Raw genomic sequence first — 22,923 nt, forward strand, 5'->3', positions numbered from 1 at the left:
CTTGTCTCAAATACATTGTTACAGTTGTTGGTTAGCTAGCTAGCTAACTGTATCCATATTAACATTGACATAAAATAAGTCAAAACAAGACAAAGGTATCAAGAACAATATGAAACTAGCTGAAATGAGTCATTTACGATTCCCCACATGGCAGTTTTTGTCATTGTTAGTAGCGATCTGGACTTCTGCTCCATTGCAGTGATGTTGTCAGCTAACCCATCTATGGGAATTGTGTTTTTGGGCTCAACTTCAGCTAAACTGCAATAATCCTAGGCCTGTAGGCACAGTGGAAAGCAGCTTCCAGACAGGAACCCTGGGCCTTGGGCAGGCCTGACTGACTCCCCTTTAGCTTCAGACACACAATCAGAGGCTGAATGTTTTTGTTGAAGTGCAGGATAACCAACCCCAGCTCTAAGGGTTAGTTCCTGTTGTAGGAAATGTTACTAAACTCAGCAAAAAAAAAAGAAATGTCCTCTCACTGTCAACTGCGTTTATTTTCAGAAAACTTAACATGTGTAAATATTTGTATGAACATAAGATTCAACAACTGAGACATAAACTGAACAAATTCCACAGACACGTGACTAACAGAAATGGAATAATGTGTCCCTGAACAAAGGGGGGGTGTCAAAATCAAAAGTAACAGTCAGTATCTGGTGTGGCCAATTACAATGGCAAAGTCACAATAATGGCTTCAGATCAAAGTCTACGTTGAGACCTGATTATTGTGACTTTGCCATTGTAATTGTTTGTAAGCTTGTGTAGTCTAAAATTTATTTATGTTCGTATGCTATCCATTTGTTTTTTGTATGCTGTTCTTTGTATGCAATTTTAATATTTGAGAATTAACCAATGGATATTAGGCCACTCTTGGCCATGATTACAGACACCTGTGTGTCTTTTGACACAATATAAACAAGCCATCTCGCAGTGTTTGATTATACCCTGATGATTATACCGTCGGACATTACATTTTTGCATCTGAGCTCCTAGAGTGTGCGACTCTCCTTTATTTTCAAGTTTTCTAATCCGCTAGCCAGCACCTCGCCTTAATAGGTGTGCGTTTCTTTTTCTTCTCGATGGGGATGTACATATCATATAAAGAGATAAGGCCTCAACAGCTTTGGCCCATCCTATGTCGACTAAAGCTCCTATGAACAGAACGTGCACAGTCTACAAGAGAAATAAAAACATGGCTTGGAAAGGCAGTGGTAAAGAAATACCCAAAACACAATGATATTAGTGCAATTTTTTGGGGACAAACAAAAGGGAATGGGGGTTGATCCAGTTGAGACCAAGCTACAGTGACCTCAACACGGCAGAACTCTAGTCGAGTATCTTATCGGACCTGGAGAGCTACAGTGACCTCAACACGGCAGAACTCCAGTCGAGTATCTTATCGGACCTGGAGAGCTACAGTAACCTCAACACGGCAGAACTCCAGTCGAGTATCTTATCGGACCTGGAGAGCTACAGTGACCTCAACACGGCAGAACTCCAGTCACGTATCTTATCGGACCTGGAGAGCTACAGTAACCTCAACACGGCAGAACTCCAGTCGAGTATCTTATCAGACCTGGAGAGCTACAGTGACCTCAACACGGCAGAACTCCAGTCGAGTATCTTATCGGACCTGGAGAGCTACAGTAACCTCAACACGGCAGAACTCCAGTCGAGTATCTTATCGGACCTGGAGAGCTACAGTGACCTCAACACGGCAGAACTCCAGTCGAGTATCTTATCGGACCTGGAGAGCTACAGTAACCTCAACACGGCAGAACTCCAGTCGAGTATCTTATCGGACCTGGAGAGCTACAGTAACCTCAACACGGCAGAACTCCAGTCGAGTATCTTATCGGACCTGGAGAGCTACAGTAACGTCAACACGGCAGAACTCCAGTCGAGTATCTTATCGGACCTGGAGAGCTACAGTAACCTCAACACGGCAGAACTCCAGTCGAGTATCTTATCGGACCTGGAGAGCTACAGTAACCTCAACACGGCAGAACTCCAGTCGAGTATCTTATCGGACCTGGAGAGCTACAGTAACCTCAACACGGCAGAACTCCAGTCGAGTATCTTATCGGACCTGGAGAGCTACAGTGACCTCAACACGGCAGAACTCCAGTCGAGTATCTTATCGGACCTGGATAGCTACAGTGACCTCAACACGGCAGAACTCCAGTCGAGTATCTTATCGGACCTGGAGAGCTCCAGTGACCTCAACACGGCAGAACTCCAGTCGAGTATCTTATCGGACCTGGAGAGCTACAGTGACCTCAACACGGTAGAACTCCAGTCGAGTATCTTATCGGACCTGGAGAGCTACAGATGAGTCTAAACTGTCCACTGAAAATAAGAGTAAAACCAGAGCCATACTGTAGATGAGTATGATGTTACAGTCTGTCTGGATATATTTCTCTGGATAAAACCGTGCCGAGGGGAGAGAACAGAAGGATGCATAGAAGCAGAACTCAAGACTCCAGGGCCTGTACCCCAATCACTCAGAACAAAGGGAATGTTTTGAGAGAACAAAATGATTTACCAGAAAAATTATATAAAATCCATAATATAATTATAATTTTATTAATTATAATTATATAATTATTCAAAGCCTGGATTAAATACTCACAGATTTTGATTGTCAATCCCAACCCATCCTCTGCTTTTTAGAGAACGGGAATGTTTCTAAAGATGATGTGATTTTGTTTTTTTAAGTATTTTTGCTCAACAGTTTGATGAACAGTAGCAACATACAGTTTTGCTCTGTGTGAGTGGGTACCACCATAAGCAATGTGAGAGACAGCTGGGCTTTACCATCCCCCACTAAAGTCAAAGTTCACAGTAAAAACCCAGGGTCATGTTCATTAGGGCACACTGTAGCAAAAAGTTTCAAAAAAATTGTGCAAAGGAAAACATTCAGGTAGTCTATTCAGTTTGAGTTAGTTTTCTTCCATGTGTTGCCTAATGAAAATGACCCAGGACTAAGAGACAGTAGGGTATTTTTCCACCACCTACAGTCTGTTACAGTTTATAGTCTTTCTGGTGTCTGGTCTTCTCTGGACTAGTTCTGTCCCAGTAATTCCTTGGGTTGTTGTCGGACACCGAGAGTGGGGGTGTGCTGGTGTTTGGTGCGGCCACAAGGGAGCCGAGCTCTGGGGCGTATGGCTGCAGGCCCAGTTGCTTGTTGTCCTTGAGTTTGCGGACCACCACGCGGCAGAAGTCCTCGCTGTGACGGTGGCAGGTGTCAAGGAGCTGGCGGACCTTGGCAGTGCGGGTGGCCCGGTTCACCACCAGCTCGTAGTCCTCGGGCATCAGGAGAGAGCACGCAAGCAGGGCGTCCAGGCTTTGGTTCAGGCAGGCCTCCGTCATCTTGGAGACGATTTCCTCGCGCCGTGCCGCGATCCAGCATGCCATGGGGCCCAGCCTGTGGCCGAGGGGGTTTGATGGCAGGGTGAAATCTGGGGAAGGTGGGGGGCAAAGTAGGTATTAGATGAGAGGTAATATACAGTGCCTAAAGAAAATATACGCACCAAGACTTATTTGACAATTTAGATATGGTGTCACAGATCTACACACAATACCCCATAATGTCAAATTGGAATTCCGTTTTACATAAAATTAAAATTAAATTCTTAAATTTCTTGAGTCAATAAGTATTCAATCCCTTTTATGGCATGCATAAATATGTTCTGGAGTAAACATTAGCTTTTTTAAAATGTAACCTTTATTTTACTAGGCAAGTCAGTGAAGAACAAATTCTTATTTTCCAATGACAGCCTAACCCAACCCTCCCCTAACCCAGACAACATTGGGCCAATTGTGTGCCACCCGATCAAGGCTGGTTGGGATACAGCATCTAGTACTGAGTTGCAGTGCCTTAAACCACTGTGCCACTCGGGAGCTTAATGTGCTTAACAAATCACATAATATAAGTTGCATGGACTCACTTGTGTTCAGTAATAGTTATTAACATGACTTGAATGACTACCCAATCTCTACCTCACACACAAATATCTGTAAGGTCCCTCAGTTGAATAGTGAATTTCAAGCACAGATTCAACCACAAAGGCCAGGAAAATTTTCCAATGCCTCTCAAAGTAGGGCACCTATTGGTAGATTGGTAAAAAAAAAAAACAAAGCAGACACTGAATATCTCTTTGATAATGATGAAGTTATTAATTACACTTTGGATGGTTGTATTAATACGCTGAGTCACTACAAAGTTTCAAGCCTCCTTCCTAACTCAGTTGCCAGAGAGGAAGGAAATCACTCAGTGATTTCACCAGGGAGCCAATGGTGATTTGAAGACAGTTACTGTGATAGGAGAAAATAGGAGAAAATTAAGAATGGTTCAGCAACATTATAGTTACTTCACAATTCTAACCTAATTGACAGAGTGAAAGGGAAGCCTGTACAGAATACAAATATTCCAAAACATGCATCCTGTTTGCAACAAGGCACTAATGTAATACTGCAAAAAATGTGGCAAAGCAATTTTATTTTTGTCCTGAATTTAAAGTGCTATGTTTGGGGCAAATCCAATACATTACTGAGTACCACTATCCCTATATATTTTCAAGCACAGTGATGGCTGCATCATGTAATGGGTATCCTTGTAATCGTTAAGGACTGAGGAATTTTTTTCAGGATAGCGGTGGAGCCAAGAAAATAACCTCTCCCTCAACAAAATGAAGGAACAGATCATGGACTTCAGGAGATAGCAGAGAGAACACGCCCCTATCCACATCGACGGAGTAGAGAAGGTGAAAAGCTTCAAGTTCCTCTGCGTCCACACCACTGACAATCTGAAATGGTCCACCCAAACAGAATGGGTTGGGCTGTTAAGTAAATGTGATATTTCATTATTTATTCATATTTAAATGTTTTATATACCATCCACATACACACATGTTGAAGTCGGAAGTTTACATACACCTTAGCCAAATACAGTTAAACTCAGTTTTTCACAATTCCTGACATTAAATCCTAGTAAAACATTTCCTGTCTTAGGATCACCACTTTATTTTAAGAATGTGAAATGTCAGAATAATAGTGATTTATTTCAGCTTTTATTTCTTTCATCTCATTCCCAGTGGGTCAGAAGTTTACATACATACATACATATACACACACACACACACACACACACACATATACAATTAATTAGTATTTGGTAGCATTGCCTTTAAATTGTTTAACTTGCGTCAAATGTTTCGGGTAGCCTTCCACAAGCTTCCCACAATACTTTTGGTGAATTTGGGCCCATTCCTCCTGACAGATCTGGTGTAACTGAGTCAGGTTTGTTGGCATCCTTGCTCACACACGCTTTTTCAGTTCTGCCCACACATTTTCTACAGGACCGTGGTCAGGGCTTTGTGATGGCCACTCCAATACCTTGACTTTGTTGTCCTTAAGCCATTTTGCCAAAACTTTGGAAGTTGGCTTGGGGTCATTGTCCATTTGGAAGACCCATTTGCGACCAAGCTTTAACTTCCTGACTGATGTCTTGAGATGTTGCTTCAATATATGCACATAATGTTCCTGCCTCATGATGCCATTATTTTGTGAAGTGCACCAGTCCCTCCTGCAGCAAAGCACCCCCACAACATGATGCTGCCACCCCCTTGCTTCATGGTTGGGATGGTGTTCTTCGGCTTGCAAGCATTTTTCCTCCAAACATAACGATGGTCATCATGTCCAAACAGTTATATTTTTGTTTCATCAGACCAGAGGACATTACTCCAAAAAGTACGATGTGCAGTTGCAAACCGCAGTCTGGCTTTTTTATGGCGGTTTTGGAGCAGTGGCTTCTTCCTGGCTGAGCGGTCGATATAGGACTTGTTTTACTGTGGATATCGATACTTTTGTACCAGTTTCCTCCAGCATCTTCACTAGGTCCTTTGCTGTTGTTCTGGGATTGATTTGCTCCTTTCGCACCAAAGTATGATAATCTCTAGGAGACAGAATGCTTCTCCTTCCTGGGCGGTATGACGGCTACGTGGTCCAATTGTGTTTATACTCGAGTACGATTGTTTGTACAGATGAATGTGGTACCTTCAGGCATTTGGAAATTGCTCTCTTAAGGATGAACCAAACACGTGGTGGTCTACAATTATTTTTCTGAAGTCTTGGCTGATTTTCCCATGATGTTGTCAGGACCCGGTTACGAACCCGGGTCTCCGGAGTGAGAAACAGTCACTTAACCAACTGAGCCAGGAATACTCAGCAGAACCCAGAAGATGAGGCAGACACAGCAGTACTTGAGACGGTGTATTTAATAAAGTAAAAAGTGAAGTCCTTCAGGAAAACATGTAACTCCACAACCTCAAAAGGAATTCCACAAGAACAAGGTAATCCACAAGGTAATCCTCCAAGACAAAAAGGTAAATCCACAAGGTGGTAGGTAAAGCATAAAAAGCCTCAAAAGATACTCAAAAATAAATAAACAAGAACAAAAAAAACAGAATTCCACAAGAGCGTCCACCGGGATCAACAAGAGTACACAGAATACTAGGGCTGGGTGCTAACATACAAACACAGAGCAAAGAACTGAGGGAAACTAAGGGTTTAAATACAATCAGGGGAAACGAGGCACAGGTGCAAATAATAATGGGGATCAAGGGAAAGCAAAAGGTCAAAAAGCACAATGGGGGCATCTAGTGACCAAAAACCGGAACAACCCTGGCCAAATCCTGACAGAATCCCCCCCCCCTAGGAACGGCTCCTGACGTTCCTACCAGCTCTGTCGGGGTGGAGGGCCCTGAACTGACGAATGAGGTCAGGGTCCAGTATGTCTTTGGCAGGAACCCAGGAGCGCTCCTCGGGACCATAGCCTTCCCAGTCCACCAGATACTGCCAGGACCGCTGCACCCGGTGGGAATCCAGTATCCGATGGATGGTATAAGCCGGCTGGCCTCCAATGACACGAGGCGGAGGGGGAGGTCTGTCTGCCGGGACAAGGGGAGAAAAAACAACAGGTTTTAATAAGGAAATGTGAAACGTGGGATTAATCTTAAGGGATCTGGGTAAGTGTAGGCGATAAGAAACTGGGTTAACTCTCCTGGCAACCTTAAAGGGACCGATGTATCTTTGGGACAGCTTGCGAGACTCCACCCGTAGTGGTAAGTCTCTTGTGGAGAGCCAGACTCTCTGGCCGGGGCGCAGGGTAGGCCCGGGACGGCGATGTCTGTTGGCTTGTTGTTGGTACCTCTGTGAGGAACGCATAAGATTAAGACGGGTCTTCCTCCACATAAGCCGACAGCGTCTGACGAACTTCAAGGCTGAAGGCACTCTGACTTCTGCCTCCTGGTCCGGGAACAATGGAGGGGCATAGCCAAACTGACACTCGTGCGGGGACATACCAGTGGAGGAGGAGCGCAAGGTGTTGTGCGCGTATTCGGCCCAAACAATAAAGGACAACCATGTGGACGGGTTGTTACGAGTCATACATCGGAGGATGGTTTCCGGCTCTTGATTCATCCTCTCTGTTTGGCCGTTGGACTCCGGATGGTACCCTGAAGTTAGACTGGCAGAAGCTCCCATGAGTTGGCAGAAGGCCTTCCAAAACCTTGAGGCGAACTGGGGACCTCTGTCAGAAACCATATCTTGAGGAATGCCGAAGACTCGAAACACATGATTAATTACCAACTCAGCTGTTTCCTTGGCAGAAGGTAACTTAGTCAGAGGGACGAACCTGGCCGCCTTTGAAAACCTGTCGATTATGACTAGGATAGTAGTATTGCCATGGGATGGAGGAAGGCCAGTAATAAAGTCCAATGAGATATGGGACCAGGGTCTGTGGGGAACAGGTAAAGGGTGAAGGAGTCCTTGAGGGCGGAGGTGAGAAGATTTGCCCTGGCAGCACACGGGGCAGGCATTGACGAAAGTGGCAACGTCTTCTCTTATGGTAGGCCACCAGAACTTACGCTGGATGAACTCCAAGGTGCGACCTACCCCCGGGTGACAGGTGAGGCGAGAGGAGTGCCCCCACAGAAGGACCTGAGTCCTCACTGCCTTGGGGACAAACAACCGATTGGCAGGACCTCCTTTCGGGTCCGGTTCGATAGCTTGAGCTCGTCTCACGGTATCCTCAACTTGCCACGAGATCGAAGCCACGATCTTAGCAGCAGGAAGGACAGGCATGTCTGTGTCATCTCGAATGGCAGGAGCGTAGACTCGGGACAGGGCATCCGGTTTGAGATTCTTCGACCCGGGCCGATAGGTGAGGATAAACTGGAATCGATTGAAGAAAAGAGACCATCTAGCTTGTCTAGAGTTCAACCGCTTCGCCTGCTGGATATACTCCAGATTTTTGTGGTCCGTAAGCACTTGAAAAGGGTGAGAAGCCCCCTCGAGCCAGTGTCTCCATTCCTTCAATGCCATCTTAACCGCTAGGAGTTCACGATCCCCACATCGTAGTTCCTCTCAGCCGGGGTAAGCCGGTGTGAGAAGAAAGCGCACGGATGAAGCTTCTTGTCTTCACCCCTCTGAGACAGGACAGCTCCAACACCAACCTCTGATGCGTCTACCTCCACCACAAACGGTTCATCCGTAGTCGGTAGTATCAGGATGGGAGCAGAGAGGACGCGCTGCTTGAGTCCTTGAAAGGCCGTCTCAGCTTCTCTTCCCCACAAAAACCTTGCATTGCCACCCTTGGTTAAAGCTGAGAGAGGGGCTGCCACCAAGCTGAAGTTCTTGATGAACTTGCGGTAAAAGTTTGTGAAGCCCAGGAAACGCTGAACTTCCTTAACGGATTTGGGAGTGGGCCAATCCGCTACCGCCCCTACCTTCCTGGGGTCCATTTGGACTCGACCGGGTTCCACTACAAATCCCAGGAATTGTACTCGGGATGAATGGAATTCACATTTTTCCGGCTTAACGTACAGATGGCTGTCTAGGAGGCGTTTGAGTACTTGTCTGACATGCTTTGTGTGTTATTGAAGGGAGCTCGAAAAGATGAGGATGTCATCCAAGTAAACGAAAACAAATATGTTAAGCATATCCCTAAGCACATCGTTTATGAGCGCTTGGAACACCGCTGGGGCGTTGGTCAGGCCGAAGGGCATCACCAAGTATTCATAGTGACCAGTAGGCGTGTTGAAAGCGGTCTTCCACTCGTCACCAGGTCTGATCCGCACAAGATGGTATGCGTTCCGCAGGTCAAGCTTAGTGAAAACAACTGCTTCCTGGAGCAGCTCGAAGGCTGTGGCCATAAGGGGTAGCGGGTAATGGTTACGGACGGTTATGGCATTGAGTCCCCGGTAGTCGATGCAAGGACGTAATCCACCGTCTTTCTTGGCCACAAAGAAAAACCCTGCTCCCGCCGGGGAGGTGGATGGACGCATGAGGCCTGCTTCCAGAGCGTCCTTGATGTAGGTATCCATAGCAGCTCGTTTGGGTGGAGATAGGGAAAAGATCCGACCCCTGGGGGGGCAAGTGCCCGGAAACAGGTCGATGGGGCAATCATAAGGTCTATGGGGTGGTAGCATGGTGGCCCTCTGTTTGCTAAACACCAGTTTGAGGTCATGGTAACACTTGGGAACTCGGGTCAGGTCGATGGATTCTAAAGACTCGGGAGTAGAACTCGGGGAATTCGGGAAAATACAAGTAGCTTGGCACGTAGGACCCCACTGCTTGATAGTGCCCACAGACCAGTCGATGTGAGGGTTATGGCTGTGAAGCCAGGGGTATCCAAGGACGAGAGGGAACTCGGAACAGGAGATCAAATGAAAGTTCATCAATTCCTGGTGTTGTGAAACTGAAAGTTGCAAGGAGGTAGTGACATGAGTGACAAGTCCAGATCCCAAGTCCAGATCCCAAAGGGCTTCCATCCAATGTAGTAACCCTCATGGGGTCACTTAGAGGTTCAGAGGGAACGCCATTCTCCTTCGCCCAGACACCATCCATGAAGTTACCTGCGGCTCCAGAGTCTACCAAGGCTTGAAGGTGAAGCTTGTGGTTGTCCCAGCAAAGGGTGACTGGAATGAGCAGACGGGAGTTGGACGGATGGGAGGAGGTTGTGTTTCCCGTTACAGTTCCCCCCCGGTCTGTACGGGACAGAGCGTTTCCCTGGAGCCCGGGACACGTGGAACGGAAATGGCCCGGTTTGCCGCAATATAGACAGCGTCGCTCCCTCATCCGGCGGTCTCTCTCAGCCTGGGAGATGCGTCCAATCTGCATGGGTTCCGGTGGAGCCAGCGAGGATAAAGGTGGGAACTCGGAGCTGGGACTGATAGGGGCTAGAGGTCTACGGTTGAGTTCTCTCTCTCTCAGACGCTGGTCAATGCGTGAGGCCAACTTGATCAGGGACTCGAGATTGTCCGGTGGTTCCCGAGTGGCCAGTTCATCTTGGATAGTGTCGGAAAGGCCTTTCAGAAAGCACACCGTGAGCGCCTCGTTGTTCCAGCCACTCGCTGCTGCCACCGTGCGGAACTGGATGGCATAGTCCGTCACGCTGCGCCGACCTTGGTGGAGAGTCAGGAGCTGTTTGGCTGAGTCGGAACCACTGCTTGGGCCTTGAAACACTCGTTTGAATTCCTCAGCAAAGGCAGAGTAGCTGGCACAGCAGGAACTATGGGCATCCCACACAGCAGTAGCCCAGGCCAGGGCTTTTTCCGACAGCAGGGTGATGATATATGCGATCTTAGACCGGTCGGTGGGAAACGACGAGGGTTGCAGCTCGAAGGAGAGAGAACATTGGGTGAGAAACCCTTTACAAGCACTTGGATCACCTGAGAACCGTTGGGGAGGTGGAAGACGAGGTTCAGCCAGGGGGTTAACTGCCATGGGTACGTGAATCTGAGGTACTGGGACGGGAACTGTTGCCGGGGTAAGTCGATCAGATATCTGCTTTATGGAAGTCAGCATCTCCGACAAGATGAGAATGTCTGGCCATTAAGGCCTCTTGCTGAACCAGGGCAGCTTTGTGGCGTTGGACAGTCTCCTGGTGGTGGGACAGCATGGCAACAAGGTCCTGGGAACTGGCTGCCTCTGGGTTCATTTTTGGCTCTGTGTTTCTGTCAGGACCCGGTTACGAACCCGGGTCTCCGGAGTGAGAAACAGTCACTTAACCAACTGAGCCAGGAATAGTCAGCAGAACCCAGAAGATGAGGCAGACACAGCAGTACTTGAGACGGTGTATTTAATAAAGTAAGAAGTGAAGTCCTTCAGGAAAACATGTAACTCCACAACCTCAAAAGGAATTCCACAAGAACAAGGTAATCCACAAGGTAATCCTCCAAGACAAAAAGGTAAATCCACAAGGTGGTAGGTAAAGCATAAAAAGCCTCAAAAGATACTCAAAAATAAATAAACAAGAACAAAAAAAACAGAATTCCACAAGAGCATCCACCGGGATCAACAAGAGTACACAGATTACTAGGGCTGGGTGCTAACATACAAACACAGAGCAAAGAACTGAGGGAAACTAAGGGTTTAAATACAATCAGGGGAAACGAGGCACAGGTGCAAATAATAATGGGGATCAAGGGAAAGCAAAAGGTCAAAAAGCACAATGGGGGCATCTAGTGACCAAAAACCGGAACAACCCTGGCCAAATCCTGACAGATGTCACAGAAAGAGGAACTGAGTTTGATGGTTTGCCCTTGAAATACATCCACAGGTACACCTCCAATTGACTCAAATGATGTCAATTAGTTTATTAGAAGCTTCTAAAGCCATGACATAATTTTCTGGAATTTTCCAAGCTTTTTTAAAGGCAGAGTCAACTTAGGTTATGTAAACTTCTGACCCACTGGAATTGTGGTACAGTGAATTATAAGTGAAATAATCTGTCTGTAAACAATTGTTGGAAAAATGACTTGTCATGCAAAGTAGATGTCCTAACCGACTTGCCAAAACTATAGTTTGTTAACAGGAAATTTGTGGAGTGGTTGAAAAACGAGTTTTAATGAGGCCAACCTAAGTGTATGCAACCTTCCGACTTCAACTGTACATATGTATAGCAATATTAAAGTAACATAAGTTTGATTTATTTTCTACATTTTTTTGTACATATTTTTACTTTACAGAAATGCAAAGTCAGGATGGTGTTCTCCGTTTTGTTCTGACCCCCCAAGTGTCAAATAGCTAATACACACAGTGCATTCGGAAGGTATTCTAAAATTGATTACACATCTTTCCCCCCTCAATCTACACACAATACCCCATAATGACAAAGCAAAAAAACATATTTTTTGCAAATGTATACCTTATTTACATAAGTATTCAGACCCTTTGCGATGAGGCTCAGGTGGAACCTGTTTCCATTGATCATTCTTGAGATGTTTCTACAACTTGATTGGAGTCCACCTGTGGTAAATTCAATTGATTGGACATGATTTGGAAAGGCACACACCTGTCTATATAAAAAGGTCCCACATTTGGCATTGCCTGTCAGAGCAAAAATCGAGCCATGAGGTTGAAGAAATTGTCTTTAAAGCTCAGACACAGGATTGTGTCAAGGCACAGATCTGGGGAAGGGTACCAAAAACATGTGTGCAGCATTGAAGGTCCCGAAGAACTCAGTGGCCTCCATCATTCTCAAATGGAAGATTGGAACCACCAAGAGTCTTCCTAGAGCTGGTTGGCCAGCCAAACTGAGCAATCGAGGGAGAAGGGCCTTGGTCAGGGAGGTGACCATGAACCCAATGGTCACGGTAGGGACTTGGAGACTAGTTAGGATCGAGAGAAAGATGAACGGAGCAAAGTACAGAGAAATATTTGATGAAAACCTTTTCCAGAGCGCTCAGGACCTCAGACTGGATTGAAGGTTCACCTTCCAACAGGACCACAACCCTGAGCACATAGCCAAGTCAATGCAGGAGTGGCTTCTGGACAAGTCTCAATTTCCTTGAGTGGCCCAGACTTGAACCCGATCTAACATCTCTGGAGTGACCTGGAAATAGCTTTGCAGTAACGCTCCCCATCCAACCTGACAGAGCTTGAGAGGATCAGTAGTGAAGAATGGGAGAAACTCCCCAAATACAGGTGTATCAAGCTTGTAGCGTCAGATGATTTGAGTCTGTAATCACTGCCAAAGGTGTTTTAACAAAGTACTGAGTAAAAGGTCAGAATACTTATTCTAAAGTGTATTAAATCAATCTGCACACGATACCCCGAAATGACAAAGCAAAATAAAAATGAAATATCACATTTTACATAAGGCTGTAACGTAACAAAACGTGGAAAAACTCAAGGGGTCTGAATCATTTCTGAATGCACTGTACATAAATTCAGAAAAAACATTAACAGCCCTTTTTCAGGACCATGTCTGTCAAAGATAATTTGTAAAAATACAAATAACTTCACAGATCTTCATTGTAAAGGGTTTAAACACTGTTTCCCATGCTTGTTCAATGACCATAAACAATTAATGAACATGCACCTGCGGAACGGTCTTTAAGACACTAACAGCTTACAGACGGTAGGCAATTAAGGTCACAGTCATGAAAACTTAGGACACTAAAAAAGAGGCCTTTCTACTGACTCTGGAAAAACAACAAAAGAAAGATGCCCAGGGTCACTGCTCATCTGCGTGAACGTGCTTTAGGCATGCTGCAAGGGGGCATGAGGGCTGCAGATGTGGCCAGGGCAATAAATTGCAATGTCCGTACTGTGAGATGCCTAAGACAGTGTTACATGGAGACAGGATGGACAGCTGATCATCCTCGCAGTGGCAGACCACGTGTAACAACACCTGCACAGGATCAGTACAGCCGAACATTACACCTACGGGACAGGTACAGGAGGGCAACAACAACAGCCCGAGTTACACCAGGAACACACAATCCCTCCATCAGTGCTCAGACTGTCCGCAATAGGCTGAGAGAAGCTGGACTGAGGGCTTGTAGGCCTGTTGTAATGCAAGTCCTCACCAGACATCACCAGCAACAATGTCGCCTATGGGCACAAACCCACCGTCGCTGGACCGGACAGGACTGGCAAAAAGGGCTCTTCACTGACGAGTTGCGGTTGTGTCTCACCAGGGGTGATGGCGGGTTCCCATTTTTCGTCTAAGGAATGGTCTGTACTCCGTAGTGGGATTGATTTGGAGGTGGATGCTCCGTCATGGTCTGGGGTGGTGTGTCAGCATCATCGGACTGAGCTTGTTGTCATTGCAGGCAATCTCAATGCTGTGCATTACAGGGAAGACATCCTCCTCCCTCATGTGGTACCCTTCCTGCAGGCTCATCCTGACATGACCCTCCTACATGACAATGCCCTCCCAGCCAATTATTTATTTTCTTCACAAATGGCTTTTATTACAGACAGAAATACTCCTCAGCACTTGCCCAACCCCCTCAGATGATCCCACAGGTGAAGAAGCATGATGTGGAGGTCCTGGGCTGGCATAGTCACATGTGGTCTGTGGTTGTGAGGCTGGTAGGAAGTACTGCCAAATTCTCTAAAACGACATTGGAGGCAGAAACTTCTATTCTCTGGAAACAGCTCTGGTGGACATTCCTGCAGTTATGCCAATTCCTGCATGCCAATTGCACGCTCCCTCAAAACTTGAGACATCTGTGGCTTTGTGTTGTGTGACAAAACTACACAAATTAAAGTGACATTGTATTGTCCCCAGCACAAGGTGCACCTGTGTAATGATCATGCGATTTCATCCGCTTCTTGATATGTCACACCTGTCAAGTGGATGGATTATCTTGGCAAAGGAGAAATGCTCACTAATAAGGGATATAAAGATATGTGCACAACATTTGAAAGAAATAAGCTTTTGGTGTTATTTTGTGTGTAGATTTATTATTTCAGCTCATAAAACATGGGACCAACACTTTACATGTTGCTTTTATATATTTTTTCAGTGTATTTCTTAATTCCAGTCTTCTACTTTTGGACTTGTATTGTTCTGAATTGTTAGATATTACTGTACTGTTGGAGTTAGAAACACAAGCATTTCTCTACACCCGCAATAACATCTACAAAATGTGTATGCAACAACAAAAATAATCTTTGATTAAGATTTTCTACAAAGTATTGACTCAGGGGTGTGAATACTTATGTAAGTGAGATATCAGTATTTTTGATTCAATACATATTCAAAAATGTTGAAAAACGTGTTTTCACATTGTCAGTATGGGCTATTGTGGATTAAATATGTATATATTTATTTAATCCACTTTGAACTCAGGCTGTGACACAACAAAATGGTGAATAACTCAAGGGATATGAATACTTTCTGAAGGCACTGTAGGTAGTGAGACTAGGAGGGTGTAATGTTAGTCATGTTGTGATTTGGTTGTGAACTTCTATCACCTGGCTGTGGTTGGTATGGCTGTGACTTCAGGGTGAGGTTGTCCAGGTGCATCACACACTCCGTCTCCGGCAGGCCTGGTTTGAGGGGAATATTGAGGTTATTCAGCGGCCTGGCACTCTGGGGGTAGTCGTTGAGGTGGTTGTCCTCTAGGGTCTGCTTTCTGAGGGGCTCCAGGTTGTGGGACATGAACGACGTGAGGGATACTTCTAGGAGGGATGAAAAGGAGGGGTTGGGGGGGAATGGAAGATGGGGAGAGATGGGTGTCAATCAGAGGAGGCTCCTCCAGGGAAGAGGAGGATATTCTCCTTATTAACTTGAGGAAAGATGTATCAATTCAAAGTCTTTTCAAAAGAGAAGAGTATACAACGCAGCAACAGAATAGTACTCAGGAAACTCTTCAGCAGTCATTTGCAGCTGTCAATCACAGTACAGGAAAGGAGGTAGGCTTACCTTTAAAATGTGGGGCATTGGTGCTAGTGAGGGAGCTCGGTCGGGAAATGTCCGTGTCCTGGGAGGAGCAAGACCCAGAGCCAGAACTTCCCTATGGCAGTGAGAGAAGGACGGTAAGAAAATCGGGTTAACGCTCCAATCTACTACACCTTCCTAATATTGAGTTGTTCCCCCTTTTGCCCTCAGAACAGCCTCAATTTGTTTTGGCATGGACTCTACAAGGTGTCCATAGGGATGCATTCCATAGGGATGCTGGCCCAAGTTGACTCAAATGCTCACAGTTATGTTAAGTTGTCTGGATGTCCTTTTGATGGTGGACCATTCTTGATACACACGGAAAACTGTTGAGCGTGAAAAACCAGCAGTATTGTAGTTCTTGACACATTCAAACCGGTGTGTCTGGCACCTACTACCGTGTCCCGTTCAAAGGCACTTAAATATTTTGTCTTGCCTATTCACCCTCTGAATGGCATACAAACACAATCCATTTCTGAATTGTCTCAAGGCTTGAAAAGTATTACACTGCTCAAAAAAATAAAGGGAACACTAAAATAACACATCCTAGATCTGAATGAATTAAATATTCTTATTAAATAATTTTTTCTTTACATAGTTGAATGTGCTGACAACAAAATCACACAAAAATGATCAATGGAAATCAAATTTATCAACCTATGGAGGTCTGGATTTGGAGTCACACTCAAATTAAAGTGGAAAACCACATTTCAGGCTGATCCAACTTTGATGTAATGTCCTTAAAACAAGTCAAAATGAGGCTCAGCAGTGTGTGTGGCCTCCACGTGCCTGTATGACCTCCCTACAACACCTGGGCATGCTCCTGATGAGGTGGCGGATGGTCTCCTGAGGGATCTCCTCCCAGACCTGGACTAAAGCATCCGGCAACTCCTGGACAGTCTGTGGTGCAACGTGGCGTTGGTGGATGGAGCGAGACATGATGTCCCAGATGTGCTCAATTGGATTCAGGTCTGGGGAACGGGCGGGCCAGTCCATAGGATCAATGCCTTCCTCTTGCAGGAACTGCTGACACACTCCAGCCACATGAGGTCTAGCATTGTCTTGCATTAGGAGGAACCCAGGGCCAACCGCACCAGCATATGGTCTCACCAGGGGTCTGAGGATCTCAACTCGGTACCTAATGGCAGTCAGGCTACCTCTGGCGAGCACATGGAGGGCTGTGCGGCCTCCCAAAGAATTGCCACCCCACACCATGACTGCCAAACCGCTCATGCTGGAGGATGTTGCAGGCAGCAGAACGTTCTCCACAGCGTCTCCAGACTCTGTCACGTCTGTCACATGTGCTCAGTGTGAACCTGCTTTCATCTGTGAAGAGCACAGGGCGCCAGTGGCGAATTTGCCAATCTTGGTGTTCTCTGGCAATGCCAAACGTCCTGCACGGTGTTGGGCTGTAAAGCACAACCCCCACCTGTAGAGCGTCGGGCCCTCATACCACCCTCATGGAGTCTGTTTCTGACCGTTTGAGCAGACACATGCACATTTGTGGCCTGCTGGAGGTCATTTTGCAGGGCTCTGGCAGTGCTCCTCCTGCTCCTCCTTGCACAAAGGCGGAGGTAGCGGTCCTGCTGCTGGGTTGTTTCCCTCCCACGGCCTCCTCCACGTCTCCTGATGTACTGGCCTGTCTCCTGGTAGCGCCTCCATGCTCTGGACACTACGCTGACAGACACAGCAAACCTTCTTGCCACAGCTCGCATTGATGTGCCATCCTGGATGAGCTGCACTACCTGAGCCACTTGTGTGGGTTGTAGACTCCGTCTCATGCTACCACTAGAGTGAAAGCACCGCCAGCATTCAAAAGTGACCAAAACATCAGCCAGGAAGCATAGGAACTGAGAAGTGGTCTGTGGCTACCACCTGCAGAACCACTCCTTTATTGGGGGTGTCTTGCTTAATTGCCTATAATTTCCACCTGTTGTCTATTCCATTTGCACAACAGCATGTGAAATTTATTGTCAATCAGTGTTGCTTCCTAAGTGGACAGTTTGATTGACTTGGAGTTACATTGTGTTGTTTAAGTGTTCCCTTTATTTTTTTGAGCAGTGTTTTTTATCCTGTCTCCACCCCTTCATCTACACTGATTTGAAGTGGATTTAACAAGTGACATCAATAAGGAATCATAGCTTTCACCTGGATTCACCTTGTCAATCTATGTCATGGAAAAAGCAGGTGTTCCAAATGCTTGTATTATTGGTTGAAATTATGTTGGATTTAAGATTTGATTTAGACACATGTTATTTGGTCTTGTTTCAATGTTGATAGTGCAATGGAATGTTTAAATCAATGTCATTGTTTCAACGCCATGCCATCAATCTAAATAAAGACATACTGTATATTGAAATTAAAGGAGTGTCACACCCTGACCATAGTTTGCTTTGTATGTTTCTATGTTTTGTTTGGTCAGGGTGTGATCTGAGTTGGCATTCTATGTTGTGTGTCTAGTTTGTCTGTTTCTGTGTTTGGCCTGATATGGTTCTCAATCAGAGGCAGGTGTTAGTCATTGTCTCTGATTGGGAACCATATTTAGTTAGCCTGTTTGGTGTTGGGTTTTGTGGGTGATTGTCCTTATGTCCTTTTCCCGTCGTGTGCTACTTAGCACCAGTGTTCGGCTGTTTTGGTTTTCGTATTACGTTTATTGTTTTTGTATTTGATTCGTGTTCACTTTGTTTTCATTAAGCATGGATCGCAATAGCCACGCCGCATTTTGGTCTGACACTCCTTCGCATACAGAAAACCGTGACAAGGAGAAGGCACAGTCCAACGATTCCTGCCTGAACAGTGACTCCTACTGTTAAGAAGGGTAATGCACTTAAGTTAGAATTGGTCTACCATCCAGGAGTGTACCATCCAGATGCCTACCTCTATAAACCTGCTTAGCTTTGGTAACAAACAAGCTGTGTATGTTTCAGTTTTAGCTATCATGTCAACACATTTTGACATTGATCTGCTTCCATATTCATTTGCGTATTCTACCAAAATAACATTGAATAGTTGAAAGTAACAAACGTTTCTTACCCAAGCTGAATGTGGAGTGAGTTTGGGTTTATGTAGGCTACATTGACATCTGATGTGTCCAGCAAAGGACACCATCATTTTATCGAGTAGCTAGGGTATACTGTCATTCATCCATGGTTGACTGGATCTTTGGAAGTTTAGAAGTAGTTACTATTCGCCTTACAAATAGGATGCCAAATTCACCATATTAATAATACACTTTTATCTTTTGATGTTGTCTTGAAGGATGTTGGTTGATTTCACATTTTATCTACAAGTTCTTAATATGTTGGATTCACATCTCCATCAAAAAAATGAAGTTGAAGAATGTGAATAAATCAAACTTTATTTGAAGTGCATTTAAAAAGTAGTGACGTTCAGTACATTTTTGTGTGCAAATGTATTAAAAATAAAAAAACGGAAATATCACATTGACATAAGTGTGCTGACATAAGTGTTCTCAGTACTTTGTTGAAGCATCGTTGGCAGCGATTACAGCCTCGAGTCTTCTTGAGTATGACAATACAAGCTTGGCACACCTGTATTTGGTGAGTTTCTCCCATTCTTCGCTGCAGATCCTCTCAAGCTCTGCCAGGTTGGATGTGGAGCGTTGCAGCACTGCTATTTTCAGGTCTCTCCAAGGATGTTCGATCGGGTACAAGTCCGGGCTCTGGCTGGGCCACTCAAGGACATTCATAGACTTGTCCCAAAGAAACTTCAGTATTGTCTTGGGTCTGTGCTTTGGCTTGTGGTCCTGTTGGAAGGTGAACCTTCACCCCAGTCTGAGGTCCTGAGCAGGTTTTCATCAAGGATCTCTCTGTACTTTAATAATTTCATCTTTCCCTCGATCTTGACTAGTCTCCCAGTCCCTGCCACTGAAAAACATCATCACAGCATGATGCTGCCACCACCATGCTTTAGGGATGATGCCATGTTTCCTCCAGACGTGACACTTGGCATTCAGGCTTGATTTCATCAGATCAGAGAATCTTGGTCTGAGAGTCTTTAGGTGCCTTTTGGCAAACACCAAGTAGGCAGTCATGTGCCTTTTACTGAAGAGTGGCTTCCGTCTGGCCACTCTACCATAAATGCCTGATTGTTGGGATCTGCAGAGATGGTTGTTTTTCTGGAAGGTTCTCCGAGCTCTGTCAGAGCGACCATCGGTTTCTTGGTCACCTCCCTGACCAAGGCCCTTCTCCCGCGATTGCTCAGTTTGGCCGGGTGGCCAGCTGTAGAAATAGTCTTGATGGTTCCAAGCTTCTTCCTTTTTAGAATGATGGAGGCCACTGTGTTCTTGGGAACCTTCAATGCTGCAGACATTTTTTGGAACCCTTCCCCAGATCTGTGCCTCGATACAACCCTCTCTCTGAGCTCTACAGACAATTCCTTCGATTTTATGCCTTGGTTTTTGCTCTGACATGCACTGTCAACTGTGGGACCTCATATAGACCGGTGTCTTTCCAAATCATGTTCAATCAATCAATTTACCACAAGATGCACCTGAACTCGATTTTGAGTCTCATAGCAAAGGGTCTGAATACTTAGGTAAATAATGTATTTCAGATTTTATATTTTTATACATTTGCTAAAATTAGCTTCTTTCCCTCAAATGTTGTGCAGGAATGTATTTACATCCCTATTAGTGAGCATTTCTCCTTTGCCAAGATAATCCATCCACCTGACTAGGGACAATAAAAGGCCACTTTAAAATGTGCAGTTTTTCACACAACATAATGCCACAGATGTCTCAAGTTTTAATGTCCACCAGAGCTGTTGCCAGAGAATTGAATGTTTATTTCTCTACCGTAAGCTGCCTCCAAGATCGTTTTAGAGAATTTGCCAGTACGTCCAACCGGCTTCTTCACCTGCGGGATCGTCTGATGGGGGATGCTGGGGAGTATTTCTGTCTGTAATAAAACCCTTTGGTGGGGAAAAACTCCTTCTGAATGGCTAGGGCTGGCTCCCTAGTGGGTGGGCCTATGCCCTTCAAGGATCACTCATGACTGCAATTACATATGTTTTTTTTATTTTTGTCATTTACGAGATGCCCATATCCAGAGCGACAATGCCCATATCCAGAGTGAGTGCCTATATTTTCATACTGGTCCCCTGTGGGAATTGAACCAACAACCCTGGTGTTGCAAGTGCCATGCTCTACTAACTGAGCCACACGGATCCAACACCCCTGCCCAGTCATATGAAATTCATAGATTATGGCCTTATGAATTTAATTAAATTGACTGATTTCCTGATATGAAATGAAACTTATTAAAATCATTGAAAATGTTGCGATGATATTTTTATTCAGTATAATATACACCGTACCCGTCAATAGATTGAACACACCTACTCATTCCAGGCTTTTTCTTTATTTTTTACATTTTAAAACATATGGAATCATGTAGTAAACAAAAAAGTGTTAAACAAATCAAAATATATTTTATATTTGAGATTCTTTAAAGTAGCCACCCTTTGCCTTGACAGCTTTGCACACTCTTGGCATTCTCTCAACCAGCTTCCATGAGATAGTCAGCTGGAATGCGTTTCAATTAACAGGTGTGCCTTGTTAAAAGTTCACTTCTTAATGCGCTAGAACCAATCAGTTGTGTTGTGACAAGGTGGGGGGTATACAGAAGATAGCCCTAATTGGTAAAAGACCAAGTCCATATTATGGCAAGAAAAGCTCAAATAAGCAAAGAGAAACCACAGTCCATCATTACTTTAAGACATGAAGGTCAGTCAATTCGGAAAATTTCAAGAACTTTGAAAGTCTCTTCAAGTGCATTTGCAAAAACCATAAAGCGCTATGATGAAACTGGCTCTCATGAGGAACGCCACAGGAAAGGAAGACCCAGAGTTACCTCTGCTGCAGAGGATAAGTTCAGTAGAGTTAACTGCACCTCAGATTGCAGCACAAATAAATGCTTCACAGAGTTCAAGTAACAGACATCTCAACATCAACTGTCCAGAGGAGACTGTGTGAAATCAGGCCTTCATGGTCAAACTTCTGCAAAGAAACCACTACTAAAGGACACCAATAAGAAGAGACTTGCTTGGGCCAAGAAACACGAGCAATGAACATTAGACCGGTGGAAATCTGTCCTTTGCTCTGATCAGTCCAAATTTGCGATTTTTGGATCCAACCGCCGTGTCTTTGTGAGACACAGAGTAGGTGAACGGATGATCTCTGCATGTGTGTTTCCCACCGGTGAAGCATGGGGGAGGAGGTGTGGGGGTGCTTTGTAGTGCATTGAATGCTTTCAGAATACGTTTCCCTCCTATGGCTGTCACAACTTGAATGCGCCTCGAGAGGAATATTTATCTCGCTTAAAACACACAACCTCAAGCCGACTAGGTAAACTATTCTACTATGGTGTTGTCTGATGTTATTTTAACAATGTTACATGGCAAATATAGTAGTACTGGAAAGTTATATCCTGAGTGATAAAGTAGAGGCTTTGAATTACTTATCCAGCAGCTAGAGTACGCAACATACAGCTGTCTGAGTTGAGCGCCGCTGTGAAGTACATTATAAACTATTTAAATTCCCTTCATCTGAACATTGGCGTTTCAGCAACAATCATGCATGTCAGTTCTGTGCACACGGCATAACTGAGAAAATCTCATATTTGAGAATACTTTTGTATTCTGTCTGCATTAAGCTGTGTCATCTCAAACCAAACCAGCCCCCCCCCCCCAAGAGATTTTTATTGATCTACACCGATCTCATAAACGTCCTCTCCAGAATCTATATGACGGAAATCCATTGCAGTGACAGAACTTTATTCCCCGTGGATGGTGCTGTTTCAAAGGTAAGTGTACTCACTTGCCAGGGACTGGGGTTGTCCTTCAGAATGTTTAAAATCTTCTCCTCCCTCCCCTTCTCACCCGCCACGGGTGTGGCAGAGTAGCAGCCTGCCCTCCTCATCAGCTAGAGAGAGAGGGGGACGAGAAAGAGAGGGAATATGATATACGATGCCACAAACAGATGCAAATCACTGTGTACATTTTCTTCCACCTTCTAATATTGAAGAATAAAGTAAAAGTAGGCGGTGCCGGATTATTTGTACCGAAACGTCAAGTCATCCATTTTTCTCTCTGTTCGTCATTTGTCGAGTCATCTATTTCAAGCCATATCACGAAACACGACGCTGCAAACCCTGGTCAGGTCT

At 45.1% G+C, this 22,923-nt stretch overlaps 1 protein-coding gene across 3 annotated transcripts in view; it reads right to left on the reverse strand.

Moving 5' to 3' along the window:
* LOC135517201 (receptor-interacting serine/threonine-protein kinase 2-like) overlaps positions 1–22,923 on the reverse strand; it is a 32,299-nt gene continuing 9,376 nt past the window's right edge. Inside the window, exons 8-13 of one of the 3 annotated variants that reach the window (XR_010452012.1) lie at positions 22,578–22,682; positions 15,725–15,815; positions 15,274–15,480; positions 6,741–6,950; positions 1,520–3,461; positions 1–1,462 (exon numbers count right to left, since the gene is read on the reverse strand). Coding sequence is in view for 2 of the 3 variants with exons in the window: in XM_064941296.1 (XP_064797368.1) it covers positions 3,025–3,461; positions 6,741–6,950; positions 15,274–15,480; positions 15,725–15,815; positions 22,578–22,682 (1,050 nt within the window). In the remaining variant the exon portion in view is untranslated. Of the gene's footprint in view, positions 3,462–6,740; positions 6,951–15,273; positions 15,481–15,724; positions 15,816–22,577; positions 22,683–22,923 lie in introns of all 3 variants that reach the window. The other 2 variants (XM_064941296.1, XM_064941309.1) reach the window with 2 other exon arrangements.

Source organism: Oncorhynchus masou, chromosome 3 (assembly GCF_036934945.1).
Source record: "Oncorhynchus masou masou isolate Uvic2021 chromosome 3, UVic_Omas_1.1, whole genome shotgun sequence".
Classification (NCBI taxonomy): Eukaryota; Metazoa; Chordata; class Actinopteri; order Salmoniformes; family Salmonidae; genus Oncorhynchus; species Oncorhynchus masou.